This window comes from Plectropomus leopardus, chromosome 5 (assembly GCF_008729295.1).
Source record: "Plectropomus leopardus isolate mb chromosome 5, YSFRI_Pleo_2.0, whole genome shotgun sequence".
Taxonomy (NCBI): Eukaryota; Metazoa; Chordata; class Actinopteri; order Perciformes; family Serranidae; genus Plectropomus; species Plectropomus leopardus.
Window position 1 is genome coordinate 28,107,697 of NC_056467.1, and position 25,220 is coordinate 28,132,916.

Here is a 25,220-nt window from a genome sequence, read left to right on the forward strand (position 1 = left end):
CAACAAGCTACTTAAAAGGACATGGTCAAAAATGTTTCAAAAAATAAGTTGCAGGAAAATTACCTGAAAATATGCACAAGCAAAAAAAATAAAATAAAAACAAACAAACATGAAAATGACCTAAAACAGTTCTGAAAAATGTGTTTGTTTATTTTTCTTTCTATTTTATTATATTTTTGGTTACACAATTTAAAATATAATAAGGTAAAAGGTATAGATAAACAGATAGGGTTATAACTCTTACTCTTGCTCTTACTGTTTGGATGTATTCAAAGTGACCGCCATCCTGCTGAAAGTTGATTGGCCTCTGGTTGAAGGACCACTGGAACGCCACATCCAATGATGTGTCGTGTGTCGCCTTGCAGCTCAGCACCACACTCTCCCCCACGGTCACTTCCACTCGGCTCGGGCTAAGCTCCACACGCATGGCCTCTGGAAGCACAATGCTGCTACACTGTCACCTCAGGATAACCAAAAGCTAGCGTCAAGCAGCTGCATTCGACTGTGACATCACTGCCAGAGCAATTATAAGAAGCTGACCCTAACTTGGGCAAAAAAAAAACAAAAAACACTCACCTTTTGTCAGATAAATATCCTGCCTGGTTCTGACCTGGACTGTGTTACAGTACATCTGAGACAGAGGCCTTAACGCTGCTAAAGTGTGTCCTTGTAATATGATTCTTGAATGTGAGAGCCCTTGGTTCATGGTTGAGCAAGCACAATAAATTTCCTGGCACCCGAGCAAAGGTGGGGGGGCGGTGACATTGGGGACTGTTTACTGGTCGCCGACTTGTGCTAATTTGGCAGAAAATAAAGGCCCCCAGGGCATCACTTACCTTTTACCCACAGCATGGCAGTCATCTCTGCCGAGCCCAACTGATTCTCTGCCCGGCACACATAGTTCCCCTCATCCGCTCGGCTGGAGTTAACAATTCTCAGAGTATTGTTCCGTAACAACATAATCCTGTGAGAAAGGAAACAAAAATCAATACTATGAGAAACAAACTCACGTGCCAACACTTGCTCCACAAGTTTAAGCATGAGGTTATATGTTTGTGTCGGGTTAAAAGAATAGCAAAATTCACCGGGGATGAGATAAAACGAACTGCTCTGAGATTTCTCGAAATAATCACCCACTGGAGATTCCAGCAGAAAATATAAAATAAAACTGTGTTTACAGCTAGTAAATTATTATCACTGAACCGAAGGACAAAAAGCGTCTGACTGTAAGTTGTTTGTGTTACGGAAAAGGCTCAGAGGACCGAGGGATGTGGAGTCAAGAACAGTGTTTGTATTTGTTGTGCAACCTTCAACAAGGGAACATGAAAATAAACCCTTTCAGCAAAGATCAATCAGCATTTAAATATGTTAATGAATCTGATTTGCAGATAACATTAAGAAGCCCTATCTTGGATTAAAACACAGATGCTTTTAGAGATACAGATTAAGGTAATGGGGACACACTTTCAGCAGAAGATAAAAAACACGACACTTAAGTATTGATGTCAAGAACAAAGAAAACCAGTAACCCTCTGACTTTCAATTTGGGTACAATGATGCACCATATCTGATCTTGTGCCTTTGAAAGAACACAGGAGGATGAGTAATTGTGGTATAATCTAAAATGAATTAAATGAACTTTCAGAATTCGTGGAGAACACTATACAACATGAAACAAAATAGATGTTATGATTCTTTGTCCCCCTGCATCAACATTTCCATAAATCTAAATAAGCCCTGCATTCATCTCGTGCAGCGCTTCTGAATCCACCTGACAAACTCCAAATATTGCTGCGTTCAATGAATCTAAAGCAAAAAGCTGTCAAACCGAGATGTGCACATCAGTGAGCTGTCCTCTCGGGAAACACAAGTGTAATAGAGAGAAAAAACAAACACTATGCCTGCATCCATAAGTAGCCCCTTAACCAGCTGAAGGACACTAGCAATATGGTATTAACATTTCACTCTGACTTGTGAATAACAGCTGGAGAATTAAGTGCTTGACATCAGATAGTATAGGATTCAACAGCGCTGGGAGCAGGTGTGTGAGCAGATGGCTTCAGAGCAGGAATCATATAAAAGTATAGTATTGTGAACTGATTGTTGAGCCACTCCTCAGTGTCCAGGGAAAAGCCATTTTCACTCAACATCTAAATATGTACATTATATTTGATTCCAGCATGGCCTACAGAGGTGAGGATGAATATTTACAAAGTTATTTTTTACAAGAAAATACATTTTATCCTAAATCAGATGATCAAAATGATAAGAGGGTGTGAGGTACTCTTGTCTCTTAATCTAATTCATATTGTTTGGCGTTTATATTTACAGCAATAAGCTCTTTCATCACGGGCGAGGTGATTGTAATTGGCAAAGAGAAACTCATGAAGGCGTGACAAAATCTCGCCACACATAGACAATCCTGAAGCAATCTGCAGCCAGGAGACATTTTTCATATTAGGGAGGAAATTCACATCCGACAAGGACACGAGGCAGAAAGGACAAGATAGGGACTGCTGGGTTTACTGTACAGAATATGCAAATAAAGTCAACCTCAGGAAAAAATGAAGGAAACATTTGCAGATAATAGTAAACATATAGAGGTTTTTTCGGAGTTGAAACCAAATAGACAGCTTCAGGGGTGTTTCAAGGATTTGAGAACACTGGGTGCTCCACAGACCTCTATAAGAGGAGGAGCCTACTTGAACTTGACTATCTATTTCATGTTCAATTCAATACTTCTTATTCAATACTTTTTTGTAATATTGCATACATTTTTATACTTTCTGAATACTTTACGACTTTATACTTTTTGTAATATTGTATCTAACTCTGTAATATTGTATACATTTATAGAGTTATACTTTTTGTAATAGTTCTTATGATTTTATACTTAAAAAAATATTGTACCTTTCTTCTGTAATACTGTATACATTTTTATTACATGATTAGTGGTGTGCTCTCTCAAACTCGCACATACAATCAAAGAAAATGCGCTGCTTAAAGGAAATAGGACCCAGAACTTAAGTTTCCGATCAGCGATATATTATTTTTTTAAGGGCTTTAATTCATAAACAGAAAACAAGAGCTGGGGCTTTTTCAATATCAGTATTAGGCCTTGTTTTGAAATACATATAGCTTATATCCAGGGCTATTATTAAAACATTTGGGGCTGAAGCCCTGGACACCCAGGCCTTAAAGCACCACTCCACGGCCACAGAATACTCAGTATTTACTTGTGGAATCAGTGGCCTATGATACATTTTTACACATTTCGCAATTTCTATGAAAACTGCCAAATCATGCACTGTCTGCCTCTTAAACAAAGAGTCTGTGGGCTTCAACCGAGTCTGCCACATACTTTCAATCTAATGGGATTAATACTTTCTGTTTAAGAGACAAAAGCCCTGAACATTAGCGGAAATCCATGTTAATTACAAACCTTCATTAAGTCAGCACAGCTGTCAATGCCAGATAAACGTGAAGCTGCTTCGATCCCCCTGCTGTTCTTCCAAGAATAGCACGTCTCTCCATCCATAAACTCTTTACTTTACTATAGGTAATGGCAGAAAATCCTTGCAGGAGTCACCCTGGACTAGACCTGAAAACACACTGCTCTCCTGGATCATTTCACCTTTCAAAGATAGAAATCACCCTTCCAGAGGATTGATCTCCAGTTGAGCGGTGACCCACCTAAACACTGTTATCCAGATCATTAGCTCACTATACAGTGGAATTGTTAAACTGCATCAAACATCCTATTAGAGTGTCAATTGGATTTGTGATTTAGAAAAAACACAGCTAAAGGGATGGTTCACCTCAAAATCAAAAATACATATTTCCCTTTTACCTGTAGACCAGATTATCAATCTAGATTGTTATGGAGATTTTTTTTGCCGAGATATTGGTCCCACAGATGTCTGCCTTCTTTCCAATATAGTGGAAAAAGATAGCACTCGGCTTGTGGCGTTGAAAACACCAAAAAATTAATTTTAAAAACCCCAACAGCATTGTCTCTTTCCAAAAATCATAACCCGGTTACTCAAAATAATCCAAATGTAGGACATGTTTCCAATGTTTCATGTATGGTTTTTTTCTTTATCTTTTTCTCATCAAGCAACCGTATCACTGCGCAGAGGGAGGGGTACACCTATTGCCTCTCCTAACACCACTGAGCTAGCTAATGTCATAGCTCAGCCGAAGAGGCTTACTCAAGAATGAAGCGTATGAAGAGTACAAAGTTCCTACATGACACAGTTCAGAACAAGGTCTGTAGATTATCGTGAGTAACCGGGCCATGATTTCTAGGAAAAAAAAACAAAAACTGTCCCTTTAAGAGGAATCTGAATGTTGATTCAAATTGTAGTAACTGTCTTGTCTTAGTCCTGTCTTGTTTTTATATTGCTTGTATCTTGCTTACCACTGACACTTTTGTGTCATCTCGACTGAAATAACCCGTTATTACTTTATTTTTTGAACAGTTTTATTTAAAAAATTCAATAAAGAGATTGCGGAGAAAAAAAGAATAGTCTGAATGTAGAAATTCTTTGAGTCTGTAAAGAAAATGGACCACATGCTGTACATGTGTAATTCCAGCATGTAATAGTGAATGATAAATGACTCTGTGTGCCTAAATTAACTAACTGCTTTGCCGATACTGTTTGTGAAAAATTTTCTACTCTCTTAAGACACAACTTCATCTGAAGTCAGATAAAAACAAGATCAAGGTGTTCGGACAGGTATGAATCTCCCCGCAGTGTAAGCCAACAACACTGAAAAATAGATTTGTGAGGGGTTTGACAAATACCTCAAAGGCTTTATCAGATCCAGACAAGCCAGGGTCATTAATCACCATTTTAGGGCAACACACTCACTAACTTATCCCCATCCATCAGTTTTACTGAAACCAGCTCTTTTATTGAAAATGGATCTCCAAAATTAGCTCTGAGGACCATTTGTCTTTTGATGGAGAATGAAATATTTGCACCAACCTCTGAAATTAGCATGTAAAACTAATCCCTGAGTACTGTGCCTCTGCTCACCTGTTAGACCCATGAAGATTTGCGTGTTTGAAGGAGCAACACACCAAGGATCTGATTATCAGCTGGCTGCCCTTGCTGCGAGGCTGCTGAACAGACAGCTGAATCTTGGCTGATAAACAAAGGTCTTCTTCTCTCACTCAAAACTTGGGATGCTCAGCAGTGACTGATAATTTCAGCAGTGTCGCTCAGTTTGATTGATGGACCCTCGCTCCTCTCAGCCCCCCTCTAGGTGCAACGGAGGGGTGTTTCTCATAAAAGATGATGCATCAAACTGCATGTGAATTCCAAATGCAATTGCACGCTCTAAATTGTCAGCCTCCCTGAGAAGGAGGTGGGGTTGCCACTGAGTCTCCAGAGCTTCCCCAGTACCTAAGGTGTTTTATTCTAGTAGTGACACTTAATTTCAGTTACAGTAATGAAACTGTGATGTGTTACAACAAGACACGTATACAGTTCCTGAAGGGCCCGAGCCGGAGTGATAATACTTGAAGTCATGCCACAAAACTATCATGAAAAACAATATAAATATAACTAAGGGAGACAAACATTTCATGACTTCATACATATTTTACAGGGCAATTAACTTCCTCTCATAATATTCTATTCTCTAAACTGTGAGAGGGAAAAAAGCAGACACTGTTTATAACATAGAGCTCCAGTAAATCTACCACTCCCTGCAAAGGAAATGTAAATGGTTTATCCCAGTCATAACAGCAAAAATAAATTCTATTATTTACTCCAGGCCAGATTTCCTTTAAAAAAAAACAACAAAAAAAACGGGGGATAAATGACATGAGCAACTTAAGTAGAAATGACCCAGATATTAGCAAGAAATTGGTAAAAAGTACAAAAACATTAGCTGAAAAGTTGCCAAGTAGCTCATTTCCTTTTATCCGTGTTTTACAAAGAAACTAATGCATTACATGAAAAGTGACGTCAATCCTGGTTTATAAAAGTTATAGGTATCATTACAGATACTGAAACAGGACCTCCAATATATTGATTTCTATTTTGGATGCACACATCATATGTTATGAAACAGCTTTGTGAAACAAAATTTTTCCAGGCCTTGAAATTGCTATTAGAAAATTCAATGACTTTTCCAAGTTTCTCATGACTGTGCGAATGCTGAATTATAAATAAGATAGGAGTTCTACTAAGTTATACTGTATATTTACAGTATCTGTTCAATATCTCTGGTTATAATCAGCCACATAGACAATGCTGGAAATCAATCAGCAGGGGAGTTCTATGGCAAAAATGTGGTGATGTACACAGATATTAAAATGACTGGTGTAGCTCAAAATAGAAATTCACAATATGCAGCATGTTATAAAGCCAAACTGTGTTCAATATTTTATGAAAAGTAAAAGAGAGGTTTGCAAGGATGTTTTTTTTTTTTAAAGTTTAAGATGACAACCTTATTGTGTAGCACCAGGTGCAAACACCTGCCTACTGGGGTGTCCTGCAATACATGGATCCTTGTCAGCTTCGAGGCTCTCATAAGCTGTGTGTGATTGGAGAATTTTCTTACTCAGATCAATAACTTAATATATTTTTATTATTTCATATAACAATGCATTCTAGCAAACACACAGACACTCACACACAAGCTGCTTCGCCTTCAGAGTGAAACATGATACCTGCACAAGGTTGACCTACCTTCTGTTTTGCTGTATTCTTCTGTCTCCTCTCTTCCATGTTATCCTTGGTTTGGGCGACGCTCTGGGTTTGCATTCTAGCGATACATCTTTTCCAAGTGTGGCAATGACCCGTATGGGATTGTGGACAAAAACGGGGGCAGAGGCTGCACAAGACAGAAACACAATGATTTACAAAGAGAAAGAAAACTAGAATTATTGCCTTGCAGTTATAAACCTCTGTAAACAAGTGAAGTTGCAATACAGTTTACATCAATGTCTTAGGACCAAAAAGTCACAGAGACCTTGACCTTTGACTATCAAATTCTAATCAGTTCATTCATGACTCTTGAGTCGCACATTTATACCAAAGGCGAAGAAATTCCCTTAGGTGTTCTTGAGATGGGCAAGCTCATGGTGACCTTTATCTTTGACCAGTGACCACTAAAAGCTAATCAGTTCATCCTTGGACATTTAAAGAAATTCCCTTAAGATGTTCTTGAGATACCGCCTTCACAAAAACGTGACAGATGAGGTCACAGTGACCATGACCTTTGACCCTTAACCACTCAAATTAAATCAGTTCATCCTTGAGTCCAGCCGGACATATGTGTCAAATCTGATTACATTTTCTCAAGGCGTTATTGGGATGCCGTGTTAACTAGAACAGACAACTCCAAACATAATGCCTCTGGCCATGGCTATTGCCTGTGCGGAGGCATGATTAAGTTGTCAACCCACTAATATTCTTGCCATATGTGATTTATCATTTCCAAAATTTGGTGCTTGTCAAAACAAGCATGTTATATTTATTTCTGAATCAGTAAAGATATATAAACAGATATTATGTTCTCTAAGAGATGTACAATGATTGATCTAAAGATCAAATAATGAATTAAATGACTTCTGACTGAAAATGATTAACTTCATTTAGCATGCAAACTACGAAAACTAAACTGGTATAAAAATGTGAGCAGCTGTCGTCAGCACAGCACCTACAATGAGCTATCTGAATGCTTTCTGTTTTTGTTCTTCTGCCCCCTGGTGGTAAAACAAACTTCTTTGAAGCAGTTTTTAAGAAATTATGCGGTAGATTTATAAATGTATCACTGGTTACAGGTCTTCGACTGTGGCATTTCAAAGTAATTATTTCAAAAATGCTACAGGGTTTAGACTGACACATCATGACTCATAGCACTGCTTGATCAAAATGCTAATTTGTTTCAAAGTAATAACTAGGCTTTCCACGTGAGGGATTACAAAGCATGCCTCTGTACATGCAATGACTAAACATGCTTTTATATACTGTATAATGTATCATACTTTGTCTTAATTCTTTTCTAATTCAGCACCCACATCTCTATAAATATACATTGTTAAGCCTAATTACTAAATAGCTGTCATCATGTTAATGCTCTCATGGTTGGATGATTTGTACTGCTTTTATGAAAATTATTTTAACCCATATTTAACCAGGCTGCCTGAGTGAATAATAAATATGAAAATGTTAACAATCATGACTTGCTCGAGAGAATGCATTAGGCACTAATGGTCTAAATAAGGCTTCAGGCAGTAAGGTTAATGTGGTGCTGGTGTACAGCTGTATTCCACATCAAGGCCATCTACAGGCTGCAAGGCTTTGTCAAGTGTGATTATTCAAATCCTGAATGATGCTTTATAGGTGACATTACACACAATGACAATTCAATCCCATCTGTAGCTACAGGCTGACCCCTCTCCCTGTAACACTTGTGTCTTTGAGGCTGAGTAGTTGCCTGAGTGGCAGAGGTCCCTGCAGACACGGAAGGCAGCAGAAAAACAGAGCAGTTGCTGTGTGTATTTGTTTTAATCAAAATAAGAGCAGGCCTGCAGCTGGTGGCAGCGGTACCCTTATTGCTTCACCCGCCACCCTCCCAGATGAGCTGGATCTGGGACAAGATCACAGGCATGAGGGCAGCCGATGCCCCCGTGTAGCCTCCGGTGATCGCTCATCTGCAGGCTGTTATTAGCCATGTAATCTGTCCTGATAGTGTTTGCTTGTGGACATCTCTGCAGAGCACAGGTCACTGGGAAGATATGCCCGGGGGGTATAGTTATGAAAACATTCATCACAGGCTCCCAAATATCATTGTTGTGACTGTGACTCTGAGGAAGGCAAAATCACTTCCTCATCAGCTCAAATAAAGCTTACTAAAATTCTCACTCTTGCAGACAACACTGTAAATTAAATCAATTGAAAGTGCTTCTTTTACAACATTTTCATCTGAGGGTTCAGGGACAAACATTTTATAGATCCTCAACAAAGAAACTTTGTCCATTTGCAGAAAGATTTTCAAAATGCCACAGATTCCCCTTCAAAAAAGGGCATGCCATGCAGACAGTAAATCAAAGCGTCCCTCTGGGAAACACAGGAGGGGAATGGGTGTCACCAGATGCATCCCAGTATAGAATATGACAAGGAGAAAATAGTGCATCAACACAGAACAGTGGACAGCTATTCAGTGCGACTGTTATGTCTTTAGCCTGAAGCCTTACATGTAAGTCTAAAGAGCAGTTTCCTCTGCATTTAGTGTCCTTAAATTTTCATGTAGGGGATAGTTGTAACAAGGGCTAGTTGCATAAATTTTTTAATTTCTCCATCCAGGAACAAGCTACGAGCTACGAGTCAAACGATTCAGTCTGCACATGTTTGATTTATTCCTTATTGCTCATGAAAGGAATTAGCATCCTATGGCAGACCTAGCCAAATTAATGAGGAAAAACACTATTTTATTTTTGTAACAGCAATACTTGTTTTGTAGTTAAATTAATCAAAGTTAAATCAGGTTCATGTTTCTATGCAGACATGATATGAATTCTATGTCAATATTAAATGTAATTCTTACTATTGTAATTTTATGTAAATTCTCTCATTTTTACCGGGCTCTGTAATGTTTACCTTGACTTTTATATTTTGTTTATTGCAAACTGTCTTTTGATTGTCTAATTTTGTTGTCATTTTTATTTTGTGTTGCATATTTTTAGAAGCACTTTGAGCTGCATTGCTTGTATGAAAAGTGCTTCAAAGCACAATAGAGTTTTTAATTATTGTTATTATCATCATCATCATTATTATAATTATTATTATTATATCTTTTTAGTGGTTAAACAATTTTGGGTGAAGCAGGATTTGCTGCTTTTGATCTGCTTTAAATCAGTGTCATACCTCTGGCGTAGGCTCTGCGTAGATGCGTACCCAACACCATAGCCTGATGACATGTTATCCAGAAATTTTATTTGACTATATGTCGGAGTGACAGAGACCTCCTGTATATTTTTGTAAGCTTAAAGCCATTTTCCTTTGTGGAGGCAAAGCTTTAAATAACTTCTATTTCACAGACAAGAAACAATAAATTGTGATGACAATAAAGCTTCCACACAATGGCATTTTAAGTCTTGTGTGATTTATCTTCGTCTTATATGAGTAACATAAAACTGCATGTCACTAGGCTAATTTATACAATGTAAAATGTCATAGGCTTGTGATAATAACCTTAGCATGTTGTACTTTTGGAGGAGACATGTCAAGTATAAGGCAATGATTTTGTCGTTGAACCTTGTGAGTTGTAATCACAGTGTAACGTTACCTTTGTTAAATGTTGCTGTTGTTCCTGGGGTCATATGAGTACAGGAAACTCCATTAGCTGCTATGCTAATCAATACAATGTAAATTGTAAGTAGTATAGTATAAAGCAAAAAGCTTTAAATGTCTTGCGTTTTTCTCGTTGTTTCAACTATGTTACATTTTACCCCAGTCCATGTTAAAACTCTCCTGCACCGGTGACATTTCATGCTTGTGTTTGAGATTAAACCATGCATTTTCTGTTTGTGTTACCGAAATAACAGCTGCACCATTTAACAGCAGTCACGTCTAACTAGGTTGTATCACATTTTGAATGCATCAGCTTAAAACCCCCAAGATACAGACAAAAATGTCAGAAATGTCACAACCATGTATGTGATGCCCATTTTGCTATTTACAAAAAAAGGATACAAATACTCAATTGAAATAATGAAAACACAAAAAATGTAGAATTATTTCGTACTTATATTTGCGTATTACATAATAATAGCAAACGCTGACTAATAAATACCTGATTAAAGTCACACCCCAAAGTGAAGGTTTGTTTTCTTAGGTAATGAGGATCATGATGCAGGCTTTGCTTTGATGACCAACGATAGAGCACAGATGAGACCCTAATGGAGTCATTAAACTCCATCAAAGAAACCACTGATGTCTCTCTTCCACTGTTTGCTCCCATTAGTATAAATCTATACCTACAAGTCATTGCTTTTCATTCTCTTCGGATATAACGAAGAACTGTTCCAAACTCTCCTCGACTAGATGTGCGCAGACACCTCACTGAATATAACCATAAGGGTCCTTCTTTTATTCATGCCGTCCACTGCCTGAGTTAAATCAGGGACCATTGATTGGCAATCAGCACATCTCACAGTTCAGCGTTCCCCACTTGCATTTCAATCTCCGTTACCTATCATCTGGTACCTTATTCAGATGCCAATACTCAGTCTGCACTTCTGTTCTTTGCAGAGTAACAAGATATATGCCTAGCCAAAAGGGTGCCACATAAAAATGACAAAAATGTTTATTTTGTTTTTGTCTCATTCAAATTACTAAAAAAAGGTGGAATTACCTAAAATCTTGAGTTCAGCATTAGAGTAGATGGCTCCATATTTATTTGCTGCAACGCACTGGTACATTCCTGAGTCCGTCTGCTGCACTTTATGAATGGTCAGTTCTCCATTCAGTATCTCAACTCGACCCTGAAATGAGAGGAAATTATTAAAAAACATCACATCTGATTATAGATATACTTCACATGATAATGGTGAATCTAGTCGACGTGTAGTTTCATAGGAAAAATTCAGATGTTTGGGGGTATAATCATCGAAAAGGAAAGAGTACTGTAGAGTAAGGTAGGTACCTGGGATGTCAAGGGCAAACCATTACGGAGCCAGTGATAGGTGGGCCGGGGCCTCCCCATGGCCTTGCACTCCCATTGGAGCTTCTCCCCACTATCCATCTGAGTATCATTAATCATTCTGACCCACTGAGGGAGGGCTTGAAGACAGAGAAAAAAAGATTTAGAATAAGTAATATATCCTTGAAACCCACCCAAGGCACAAGTCTGGACACCTGTACTTAGAGGAGAAAAAAAACAAAAAACAGGCATCCACAAATACTCTTGTCAACACGCAGTTAAGAGGTTGATTTTAAAAGGGAACACCACCTTAATTAAGTATATTATGTTCTGTCCATGGCCCTGTAAAGATCAATTACAATTTGTGAACATGAGCTACTCTTTCTCAGAACCAAAAAAGCTAAGGGCCAATTTCTAGTTTCCGTGTCTGCCCATCTGCAAGGGTCCACTTTGGTCCATGTGATGTACATTTCATCATCTAACCATGTCCGCAAGGGTCCATAGGGACCCCTTTAAGGACGTCTATGTGTAGCCCATTTTTGTAACCCCACTAACTGTACACATAGCAAGCACGCCAACTACACATGTAGTTGCTTGTCCCAAATTATAGTCCACTCCAAAACAAGCCAGACACAGCCACTGCACCACTGTGAAGATCATTTTAAGTTGGATATTTAACAGACCAAAGTATTCAGGTGTATTTTTAAGCCTCACATTCACCCGATGCTGGCAGTAGGAGGACGGTAAGCTCACCTCACGGGCCTCCCATTTCCCGCTAGGGGCCAAGTCTAAATAGCACTGTGAAAGGAACGGTGTGTGCGTCCTGGTGACAGCAACTGTCTGCGGACGTTCAATGTGAAAAGTAAGTCAGAGCCTTAAGTCTCAGACTTGTGATTTCATAAAGTGTAAAGTCTGGAGGTGCTTCACAGACAAAGAGTGGGAGCCTGTTTTAATGGACCCACAAAATGTTTGTTTACTTTTTTGTACCAAATGAGCTTTATGGACTAAATCAATATTTGTTTAAAGTAATTTCTGGGAAAAAAAAAAAAATCACTGCATCATATACAAAAGTCAAATCGCACTGAAATTGGTCAGAGTTTCGCTACCAAAAAAAAAAGGCCAAACTAAAAAAAAAAAAAAATCAATATCAGTTTAAGTGTCTGCAATATTAAATATATTTGCATCGCTTTATCTTTTCCAACTGAACTGAACTGAAGCCATAAATTCAAAGCCGCCAGACTCGTTTGACAAAAACAGCAATTTACTTCACTGAACATTACAGTTGCTGGTTTACTGCTGCCTCCATTGGTTAGTGTAAACTGTAAAGTGTAAATAAAACTCACACTTTCACTGATATTAACTAATTAGGTAGGACTTTGTCTAGGTGGCTAATGTGCGTTTTGTTGTGGCCCCCATCTAAAGCAGTACATTGCTTAGCTTTCGTTCCAATTTGGTTTATAAAGATGTTAGTGAAGCAACACAGTACATAAAATATGCACGGCAGAAACGTATTATTGATCAACATATTGATCAGACCCCATTTTTATCTGAATATCTCTAAATGTTACAGTTACAGCTGAATTTGACAACAGACATAAACAAGTTTGGTAATTTTACATATCCTTGCTATTGAAATCAGTTGCCAGTGGTCTACCCATAAGTGGTAGTCTTTTTTTAGAACCTTTTCCTGGGTACTCTTATTATCATCTATAATATATTTCCCAATTTATTGTATATGGCTCAGACTTTATACCCTATGACATCACAAATTTAAATTATAGTAAAATAATAATAAATTATTGTTTTTGGATTTGGGAGACATTTCTTTCTAATATTTTTGGACTGTTTTAGATTATAGGACTAACATAAATATGAAGTTTTTAAAAGGGGCTTAGCTCCCCTTAGACAGTGAAAATATTAAACAACTTTGTTTTAATCCCTCAATGCTACTGTTGTAAAAGTTGCACATGTATGGTAGAGGAGAAAAAAAAGCATGGAGTATTTATCATAAAATATTATTTTCAATAATACTTTATTGCAGTGTGTTTAAATTATTTGTTTACACCTTCTCTTCTATCAGCTGTGCTTTTATTTGGCACATTTTGTTTTTGTTTCACTTTACAGTCTTTTGATGTTTGTCACTGATGCTGTTTACTGATGTTTGTTAAAAATCCTTGAGTCCACCCTTGACATCTTGACATCCATTGCTAATGTATTTTTGCACTGCACTTACCACAGATAACTTATAAATCACACGATGTACTGGAAATAAGACATCTTTTTTTTTCTTCCCTGGTTCCTTATTATGCTCTTTAACCCTGAACAACTGAAGGAAAATGCAAACCTATTCTAATGAGGTGCTCGCTCACAGGCACACTTCAAAGAAAGGAGGGGGAAATTTGAAATGGTGTACCAGAGAAAACATCCAGGGTTTGCTTCTGAGACCAGGATTATGCAGGAGTAAAACCTGTGATGCCAAGTCCAACAAGCACTACCAAGCAGACATCCTTATTAACTGCAGAAACCCATTCAGTAAGTTTGATTTAATTATTAATATTCTTTTATTAACATAAAATGCAGAAGAGGTTTACTCTGAAGGAGCCCAGAGCTGCATCATCTTCTCCAAGTGTGGATCATGTTTATGCTTTTTTTGTATCATGTTCCTGAACATGTTCTTTTTTCTCCTTCCACTCGCATACCTGGCTCATGGCATAGGTAATCCAGGCAACTGCCTTTCCTGGGGGCCCCTTAACCATGAAGCCTTTTTTGTTCTCTTTCTTTTCTTTCCGCCTGTAGCTGCTTGCTTGTGTTTCCATGGCTGCATCCTCCACTCCTGTCCAACTCCACATGCTGCAAAGAATCTGTCACAACTCCAGATCTGAGCACTGTATAGGCCGTATGTTCTTTCTTTTCATCTTGTAGTCTCTTTCCATCTACTGGGGTTTTCGACCGCATGTGGTGGTGCATTTTTCAAATTCTGTACATTTACAAGAATATAAAATTTACAAGGACCTTTTACTGGAACATTCAGCCAGTCTTGTGAAGGGGGAAGAATATTAATCAGTCGGTCAGCAACCCGAACCATTCCCACCCTTTTATTCCAATCTCCTTAGTATACTAAGTATACTTTTTGTTCTAAAGTGTCATTATGCTGAAATGAGACATTTATAAACAGTCATGGTGACATTCAATGAAAAAGCTGAGCACTACAATTAGAATGTTGATGATAAAAATGAGTATAAAATGTTAAAATAACATGTGCAGCCGGAACTGAACAGCCCATTTGTTTCTAGAAAATTTCTTTAGTTTAGCTTAATAGTTATCCATAATGGCATGGTATAATTATTGTGATAAACCACAACAAATCAGTCAATGTGTAAAGCTTAAAATGCACCGTAAAAAGAAACTAATTGTTTTAAGTTAAAAATGCTAGAGTGCGGGCTGCCTTAAAATGTTAACTTAACTGAATTTACAAGACAAGTAATCATCAGCTAAGTCATCTTAAAAATTTAAGGCAGGACAGACTCTAACTCTTTTAAAGTTAAAACAAATTCTTCTTGCAGTGTGCACAGAGCTCAGAAAGAACACCAGCTCCGACAGCCATTACTTTTTAACACGTTTTACTTTATCTTCATTTTCTTTTACCCACAAAATGGCCACAAAATTATTACATGAGATTTTCTGTTTTTTTTTGTTTTTTTTCAAAAAATAGAATATGTCTAAAAATATAAATAAATACAAATGAGTAAAAATATTATAAGCAGAGATAAATGAGCCTGTTCATTAAAAAAAAAAAAAGCATCTCCCTGCAGCACACAATACTGATGATGGGCTAATAGGTCCTCTTGCAATCATGTGAGCTCCCTAACCAGCGCTAAATCACTGTGCATTCCATATGTATGTTTAACATTAAAATATGATCATAAAATATAGGAATCTGTCGAAAAATATTATTTAAAAAAAATATTATTAATGGCACTTTATGTCAATCAACACGTTATTGTAGTACCAGTATATTTTTTTTTCTTACATATTCAGTTATTACATATCCCAGCTCCATCTCTCGTTCAGATAAAGGGGCCTTGGCCTGAAAAACGTTGAAGACCCCTGATGTAAAGTATTACACAAATTGCCAGACCCAAGTATGTACATTCCAGTGGTGTATTTCTTATACAATGTGTGCAAAGTGGAGGAAAACACGACCATTAAGCTGCTGCTCTTACAGTAACATGCCAAGCACGACTTTCGCTATGCTTTGCATATGGCTCCTCCAGTATACTTTTGTGTGTGTGTGTGGTGTGATTGAATGATTATGGTCAGAAAGGGCTCCCTCACAATGCAAGTTCAAACTTCCAGCTGACCTGTGTAAATTACATTTAGCGTGAGGCTGCTACAAATTAGCTTCCTATTCTCCTTGTGATGTCAACAGAATGGAGGTTGCCAAGAAGTGCAGGGCCTTGAAAATGTGTCCCACCAAGGCTGAGGCAGTCCATTATCCTGGGCCTGTGCACACGGCACAGACAGAGAGGGATGGAGGACATGAACCCTCGTCTATGATAATGGATAAAGGTAGTAATTCAGCACACTTACTTGTACCTCGCATAGATTAGAAAACTAAGAAAAACCTGTTCTGATACTGATATGTAACCACTGTACATACAAAACTCTAAGCAAAGATTTGATTTTAAAAAACATTCAAATGTGAGAAGAGATCAATCAAGACAATTTGGCCCTAATTACTGATATTCCAAATAACTGATACTTATTCAATTTAAACTGATGATTCCTATCTGTTAACTTAAATGTATGTGTTTTGTAAAAATAAAAATATTTAGAAACAGGTGTTCAGCAATTTCATGGGGGACAAGGACTGGTCCCCAGGCTTGAATGTGAGAATACTGTAACTACAAAAGATTATATCATGAAAAATCCTTGGAAACTGTGCAGAACAACCAAAATGAATCTAGAAAGTTAAATTCTTCTGCAACTGCCATTTAGACTATCATATTCAGACTAGGGATGTCATGATAAGCCATGCTGATGATATTTAAAGATTAAATATCCTGCTTTGTTTTCCTCTCCACCTACCTACACTTGTATTTTGAGTGTATCATAATCATTTTACCAAAAAGATGAAGATAAAGATGAATTTTACTGATTGCATAATTACTGTTTCATTTACTTTATCTATAGATATTGATGATTGTGCAGTGAAATCTGACCTTGATGACTGAATAAAGGGCAAAAGACTATCACATTAAAAGAGAATGAATGTATGCTGAGACTTACTGTAGACCTGTAGATGTCCTTTGAAAGCAGTGCCTCCTCTTGGATTCTCGGCTTTGCATTCATAAGTTCCTGAGTCTTCCAGCTGAATGTTGGGAATTTCCAGCACAGCCTGGGACTTCCGAAGTCTTGCTTTTTTGGGGATGTTGCCATTTATCTTCCTCCATGTGATTGTTGGCACTGGACTGTGAGGAGAGAGGAGTGGGATTATACAGTGTACCCAACAATACAGTGTAAGAACAAGCCGTAATTACACACAGTATAGGTGTGAGCTGCAGTGGTGCAATTCACTATTGATAATAATAATGTTTTTTTCTTGAACATGAGAACATAACAGTCAAGGAAAACAAATTTTTCATCTGACAATGACCTCATTACAATAATTAAAGTCATATTTTCATTTACCTTCACCTTAATACTATTTAAAATATATAACCTTGACAGATTTTCTTTACTCTACATTTAAATTTAAAGTGTCTTTTTTATATGTGGAAAAAAAGGCTCCACTCATGCTTAATGCTGACTTAATTTTAATAAGACATCGCTGTGAGCTTTAGGAAATTGTTGTGAGTATTTTCACCCTTTCCCTTGACTACATGACTCATTGAAAAACTAGAATTACCATCTTGGTTGTATGCCTCCATGAACCACTTAAGTTGCACTTATGCTGCTTTCTCATGGAATCCAGCAGACGGTAGATGTCAAACTGGATGTCATTTTAGTGAACGAGAGCAGAATGGTAAAATTAGGCGAGGCCACTGGGGAGAATACCGGCAACGGCAAAGGCAGACAGCGCTGCTTCCAAAGTAAAAAAAAAAAAATTTGCTGTCCTCTGGAACAAAATTTTCAACCGCATATTGCGCAGCTCAACAAGGAGAAAACATGGCTGATCTTGACAACGAAAAGCTAGTAATTTTGGTGCACCAACACCCAGAATTGTATGATCTAAATTTGAAACCCTACAGAGATGTTACAAGAAAAGCAGACACATGGGAGGTGATCGGCACTGAGCTGGGTGGAATACCAGGTGGGTAATATAGAATGTAACGATCATTTTAAGTTTGCATTAGAAATTGAAGAGAAATCTTTCTTTTATAGCTATGTTAATTGCTCCAAAATTGCAAAAAATAATAGACAATTTTATAATTTTATTTAATTGATTATTCAAAAAAAAAAAAAATCACATCACCATCGCAATATATCATCATGCCTATTGTATTTTGCCTTGCTGACATTCTGTTGGATTTTTTCTGTTTTTCTTGTTGCTGTCCAGGAGGTCTCGCCAGTCTGTCGACTACCATCTGACGGATTTCACGTGAACACAGCATTACAGACCCCCCCCCCCCACTGTTTTAGAGAATTGGTCAGAAAACTCTAAAACATCATACCTCCGAAAATGGCTATTACCGGCACGGAGGCATACAAATACTAATAGAATAATCATTAATGAAAATAATAGTTATTTGTTTTTTTTCCCAATAATTAGATATTTTAAAATGATAGCAAGGACCTAGAGACTCCAGAGGTCCTTAATTTCTAATAACGTATAGACAGACTGTGATGGGTATTTAATGTTGGCTCTGCTCTACATGTAAACCACTGACCTTCTGACCACTCATGACATATTCACTGTACGAATGGCCCACACATTAGAGCCCTGGTTTCAGAGGGACCAGGACAATACTGGATTCAGACTAATAACCACCAAGAGATTTTTATGATTCCTGTTTATTATGGATCGACCTATAGATCCTTATAATAGATGACGTGCACATGCAGAGAGAGTGAATGTCTGACTCCGGATCAGCAGTGTTCTTGTATGACAACTAGATTTGACAGGTGTCTGGAAGATGGAAATGTGACACCATACGAACCTCTAGTGAACCCATCAATCATTTAGCCAAGATGGAAATGTTACATCCCTGAGCTTTTTTATCTGTTCGAAAATTCACAAGGACACTGAAGTGCTCTCCGTAGGCTGCAGTGGACTCAAATTAGGATTCAGAGCATATTTTGTATTAAACAAAGCATTTCTTCACAAAGGGTTTCTTTGATTTTGGACAGGAGTTTTTTGTCCCATATTTTCTTTGTAGAATATTGGTTAAAACATTTTCTTTTATTTTGTGTTTTTGAATAGCAAACTCATTACCTTACAGCATGCTTTAAGGTTTCCTCGCATCACCGATGCTGTGAAGCAGCATACTGAATAATAGTCAAACAGGCTCAGTTATTAGAGCAGCACATTTCTGCACATAAATTTGGGAACCAAGTTCTATCAGTAAAAATAATGTCATGACCCCCCAAAATGTGGAAAAACAAATGTTTTTCTTAATATAACACAATCCATCATAAAGTATGATAGCACATTCATAGATGGTTACATCACTCACTGATTAATATTTATGTAACATGCATTCCAGTTTATCCCTGACAAGTATAATTCACCTATTTTAATTTGTCATAAAAATCCAGTCAAATGCTGTCTGAAACAAGAGTGTGCCAGAATAAACACTGGCATTGTATGTCTCTGCCAGCCACAGATATGAAACATTAGTAAGTTATTGTGTATGTTAAAATGTCAGGTTTGCACAACTCTGTCTTCATGATTAAGATTTATGTTTAGGCACAAAAACCTCCTAGTTATGGTCAGGAAATGATCATGTTTTGACTTAAAATACTCCATTTTGGTGCCAAAATTTCACTGGATGTGCCACCAATGTCTCGCTGAAAAATCCTGTTGGTGGCACAATCAAGCTCAAGATGCTGCCGATTTCTGGTTAAAAAACACACGTTTTTTGTGGCATGATTGTGCTGGAAATGCCTTTGATATCTTATTAAAATCCTGGTGGCACAATTATTTTACAAAAATCCGCAGTTGACTTGCTCAAAACCCCCCAGTATTGCTGGCATAATTACAACAACTAGTATTGGTGGCACAAACACACTAAAAATGCTACTGATTCTCGTTAAAAAACATAGTTTTGCTGGCACAATTGTGTTGAAAATGCCGCCCACATCTTGCTTAAAAACACCCAGTTTTGCTGGAGCAATTGCCAGTGGAAATGCCACCATTATCTTGCTGAACAACACCTGCTTTGGTGCCACAATCACAGCTAGGAATGCAGTGAGGTCTAAAACAGACCCAGTTTTGGTGGCATAATCGTGCAAAAAAATGTTCCCAATGTCTTGCTAAAAAAAAAAGCTTTGGGGGACACAATCACCATTGGAAATGCACCAATATTTCACTAAAAAGATTCAGTTTCATTGGCACAATAGCCACTGTAAATGCTGCAATTTTGTGGTTTGTGGTCTGCAGCTGCAGCTATCTCACCTCAGTTTCACAGCACCCACCATCCCCTCCACCTTGTGATGACAATGTCAACTCATTTAAATGGAATCAAAACTACACTAGAAATGTTGATATGACTGATAGAAATGTACAAATCTAACATATCTGTGGTTTTCAGACATGACCAATGCCAACATTTTCCCCTGGCAACAGGACTAAGAAAAACTACCATATGTCACTGTCATCATAGTATCTCCTCATCTGCAGTACAGACAGTTATACATTTCAATAGCATGATGAATCAACAAGAAATACCTCCCGGTACAGTACGGTTACAAGGTGAAATCTGTGGCCTGAGGAAAAATCAAATATCTGTGGTAAATTGTGCATCCATTTCTTCCTACTTGGCATTTTCATTTCAGTGCCCCTGTATAGTGTAAGAACAACATAAATAAAATGCTAACAACAGATAAAGACTGAATCTGTACTCATGAATATGACATGCAGTTGTAGAAAGCCCTACCTTACATGTTATTGATGAAGATTTGTGCTAGAGACCTTTGCTCCAAATAAACTCTCAACCAGCCAGAGAACACAGCAAATGTACAGAGACTTAGAGGGGCTGGAACATGAGGGTGAATCTTCCAGAGTGTGTGGCTGGATTTCTCTTTGGAGCTGAATAATGAGCACCAAGCCTGTACGTGTTCACAGGACTGGGGGTGTGCAGGGGGAATAGGCTCACTCTGTTTAGAAACGAAGAACTGCCTGTCAGTCTCTTCTGTGTGAAACTGTTGGCATTAACTCCCTGGCTCTGAAGCTGGGCTAATGTCAATTTTATCAAAGGGTACAAACTGAGTATTTCATACACTAATACTGTGGATTTGTATGACCAGAGTTTATGTAACGTGTTACCGTTTTTAATTTAAGAATGTGCCCAAAGGCGAGCTCTGTAGATTACATCTTAATTAGCATTCCACACAATTGCTGTGCCCTCATCTGGACTTGTTCCATAATAAAGGTTGAAAATTAAATCTAATACGAAAATATAGCGGAATTGGTTTGCCTCAGATCATTAAAATTTAGATATTACTTGCCCATTTAACTCATTTGCTAAGCTTGCAATTTTTTAGCCCCTCTAGGAAATTCTACACTTTTTTTTAAAGCTGAATCTACCTGAAACACAAAGCCAAGTTTTACCTGTATGAGCAAAAATAACAGTATTTCAAAGACATTAAACCAAGAGTATAAAAATGTGGTGTCATTAAGAGGCACTTTCTGTTGCTGCTGACAATGTGCGGCCCTGCATAGCTCAATGACTGCAAGGGTTTCAAGAGTCTGATTCCCTCTGGGGTCACTGAAACTAAAACTATATCTATATCCACTACTCTTAAAGCAATTTGGATGAAAGCATCTACCACATGCCACATATTATATTTTAAGTGGAAATGAGTGGGAGAATGTGTAACCCATCAAATGTACAAGGCCTTTTGCACTGCATACTTCAGTACCCATTGAAATTAATGCATCTAACAGCACTGCACTTTCCACAGTTTCTTGTAAATCTGAGTTTGTGGTTTGAAGATCTATAGGCAGAAGATCATCTATGAAAAGCTGAACACACTCACTGTCATACTACCTGGATATACTTTTTTTTTTTTTAACTCTAGGTGAATTATACTATTTTACATTAGCTGGCTATAAAGGGGTAGAACCGACATGTATACGAACCCCATGTATTATTTAACAAACATATAAAATATATAAGTCCATTAGGAGAGCCGTAATGTTGGCCCTTTCCAACTAAAGTTGTAATTGATTTTAATCATCTTTTTCTGTATGTGAAGTAATCTGAAACACCAGAAGCGCAGTAATGCTCCACAACAGTAAACAAAAAATGAAAATACACTTATAAGAACACACAAGTTACAAAATCATAATTAACTAGAAAAGTTCACTCAGCGGAGTGCATATCTCCACCAGGCAGCCAAGCGGCGACCCTGGCTGATCTTGCCGCCTCTAGACAATTCTTATAATTCCAGCAAACGCACTGCAGCGCAATTTAGAGGCATCTCAGGGCCACTAAAAATATGCGCCTCATCTATTTTTGACAGAGCCGCAGCGCATTTCACAGAGTTTTCACAGAGTAACTTTGTCTCTAAGCTACAAGCTATTAAGCAGGGGACTAGCAATAAGCACAATTAAAAAATCCCGAAAAAGAAACCATTTACAACTACATAGCCTACTTACTGATGGAAGCACAAATACAAAAGAAAAAAATCACCAAATCAACAAAATCTGCAAGTCTGCTAGTGCTTCTAAAACATTCCTGATGTGGTATAAAAATGTGCAACGGACCGGACAAAATTGAGACGCAGCCACGGCAGCGCAAGCACGGTGCAGAAGTTTTGTTCCTCTTGGCTTCCTGACAGTCAAGATGGCAGTAAAGATAACAAAAACAGTTCAGCTTGTATTGTTCCTTACTTTAGTGGACCATAATATATTAGATATGGATTTAATCTGCAAATGCTCTGGTTCAAAAAGAGCCCCAAATTTTCTGTGGATGTCAGTTTTTGAGTCCCTGACAGACAGTTAGGAGGAGTAAGGAGTCAGCAGTTAATGATGGAAAAAATAGTCAATAAAATGTTGTTTTTTTTTTTAACAATTGTCAGTCAATTATCCATCCATTATCAATTCACCACAAACACTGGAGGTCCTAGAGCATACAGTCATAAGTGTGCACATAAAATATTAGGCTGGTTGGTCTGGTAGTTTGCAAGATTAGCTGTGGACAGAGAACAATTGGAAATTAAAGCAACCATGAGAGGTCCTTAAACCTACATTCCTTAATTTCCAGATAAAAAATTAGGCTGACTAGTCTAGTAATTTACAAAATAAGCTGCGGACAGACAATAATTGTAAATCACAACAACCATGAGAGGTCCTTAAACTCACATTCATAAATGTGCACATAAAACATTAGGCCAACTGGTACAGTAGTATGAGAGATTAGTTGTGGACGTGCAACAATTGTTAATTACCGTAACCACAAGAGGTCCTTGAGCTTAAATCCATATATGTGCACACTAAATATGAGGCTGATTGATCAAAAAGTTTGTGTGATTCGCTGCAGACAGACAGACGTGCACACACACAACCAAATGCATATGATCCCCTCCAGGGTTATGCCTGGGGGAGGTAATTATCACTCTTGGAGTCATTACTAAGCATTACAACATTATGAGGTGACAAGAGTGCAAAACTATTAGACTATTTTTATTGTTCTCTTTTTCTTTTTCATTTTCATCGTCTCATTGTTCTCTTTGCCCTTGACTGTGGCCTACAGAGTACCGTCACGGGTAAATATCACAACAGACAATCATATCAAGGAGCTCTGGCATTCACACACACAAAGAGCTTTTCTGCCCAGTCTTAGCGAGTGGTGCCATCATAAATATTGATCAACAGCAGAACAAAACCCATTTTAACTTCATTTTCAGAGCTATATAAAGACTGGCATTTCTTAATAGGGTGCATTGATAAATCATTCATCTCTATGTGAAAGGGTAAGTCACTGGCATCACTGTCTGACTGAAAGCCATCATGAACAAATTACTTCATTGAGGGAAGCACAGAGCACGCTGCTCAGCTGTTCTACAAGCATCCAAACACTCCTGCTCAGCTTGATAGGAAAAACAAAAGGGTGTAAGACTGTAATGCAGTGTCTATATATTTAGGAAATGGCTAAACATAATGTGGATAATTAATTTAAATCAAAGAAAACAATTATGAGGTCCTTAGTCTTCTGTAGATTAGAGACTGTTTGCACTTAAGATAGGAGTCAGCACTGAATAATTCATGCTGAATAATTATAAACAAAATGGAGCAGGGTTGATAAAAGATTATGTTGTACAATAAAAAATATTTCTTGTAATGTCAGACACCACTTTAACCTTGCTTTAGAGAGGAGCAGTTTGAAAATGTTTTGCTTTTAGTTTTCTATTTCAATGAAAAATAGATAAAAATAATATATTCTTTATATACTTTTGATTTAAAAATGCAATAGTAGTGTGAAGCATGAAGCCAGCAATGCTAACTTTAGTAACCGTGGTAAGTGGTTTTGGGTTGAAGTCTCAGTGGACAAAAGTGTGTTTTCCCTCCTGGCAGACAACTATTACCAATTTCATTTTTTCCATAGACATAACCTTGGCTTTCTACATTCATGACAGAGCCTGAAAGCACCCAGGAAACACAGATACATTAGGGCTCTCAATTATGAGAACACATGGGTCCCTAGGGCTGAATTCCCTATTCAGTCTTCCCCCCGTGCGCTAACATGCCATCTAACAGCCGAGCTACGATGCTGCACTTCTCTACACTCACTTAACATCGCGCCTCAAGACAAGATATGCCCGGTTCCCTTTCAGGTAATGGAATAATGTAATTCAAAGAAGAGAGAAAAACACAAGCAGTATTATCTAAAGGATCCCTTCGCAAGGGAGCTGTGATAGGCTGTAGTTTACTGTTCCTGGTGATTAATATAATACTGCTATAATAAACAATTGCCTATATTTGTGCAATATGTCCTGGTTTACTTACTTTCCCAGAGCGAAGCACTCCAGCCTGACAGTTACTCCTTTGGCAGCCAGGACGGATGTAGGGAAATGCACTTCAATTTTGGGCTCATATTCACCCATGACACCTGAAAAAGGTTAAGAAAGAGGAATTGCAGACATAAGAAGCAAGCAGATTGAAACCACTACTTACCCCCCCCATTTCCCATCATCTCCATCTTTTCTTGCAGTGTGCTACACAGACAGCGGGCATGGTGACTTGAAATATAATAGAGAGGCTCACTTCCTATTGGCCTGCTTCCTGTTTTATGAATATGTTAGCAACTACTGAAGAGGAAAAAAATGTAGCAGCAAATCAAAATTTCCTGGAGGATTTCTGATGTAAAGGCCTCTCAAGAGACACATAGTGA

The 25,220-nt window shown here is 37.8% G+C and overlaps 1 protein-coding gene across 1 annotated transcript in view; it reads right to left on the bottom strand.

Annotated features, from left to right (window-relative positions):
* cntn5 (contactin 5) overlaps positions 1–25,220 on the bottom strand; it is a 150,009-nt gene that overhangs the window by 27,241 nt on the left and 97,548 nt on the right. Inside the window, exons 8-14 of the mRNA XM_042486509.1 lie at positions 24,836–24,938; positions 16,954–17,135; positions 11,668–11,804; positions 11,377–11,506; positions 6,705–6,849; positions 837–964; positions 257–432 (exon numbers count right to left, since the gene is read on the bottom strand). Coding sequence (XP_042342443.1) covers positions 257–432; positions 837–964; positions 6,705–6,849; positions 11,377–11,506; positions 11,668–11,804; positions 16,954–17,135; positions 24,836–24,938 — 1,001 coding nt within the window. The remainder of the gene's footprint in view (positions 1–256; positions 433–836; positions 965–6,704; positions 6,850–11,376; positions 11,507–11,667; positions 11,805–16,953; positions 17,136–24,835; positions 24,939–25,220) is intronic.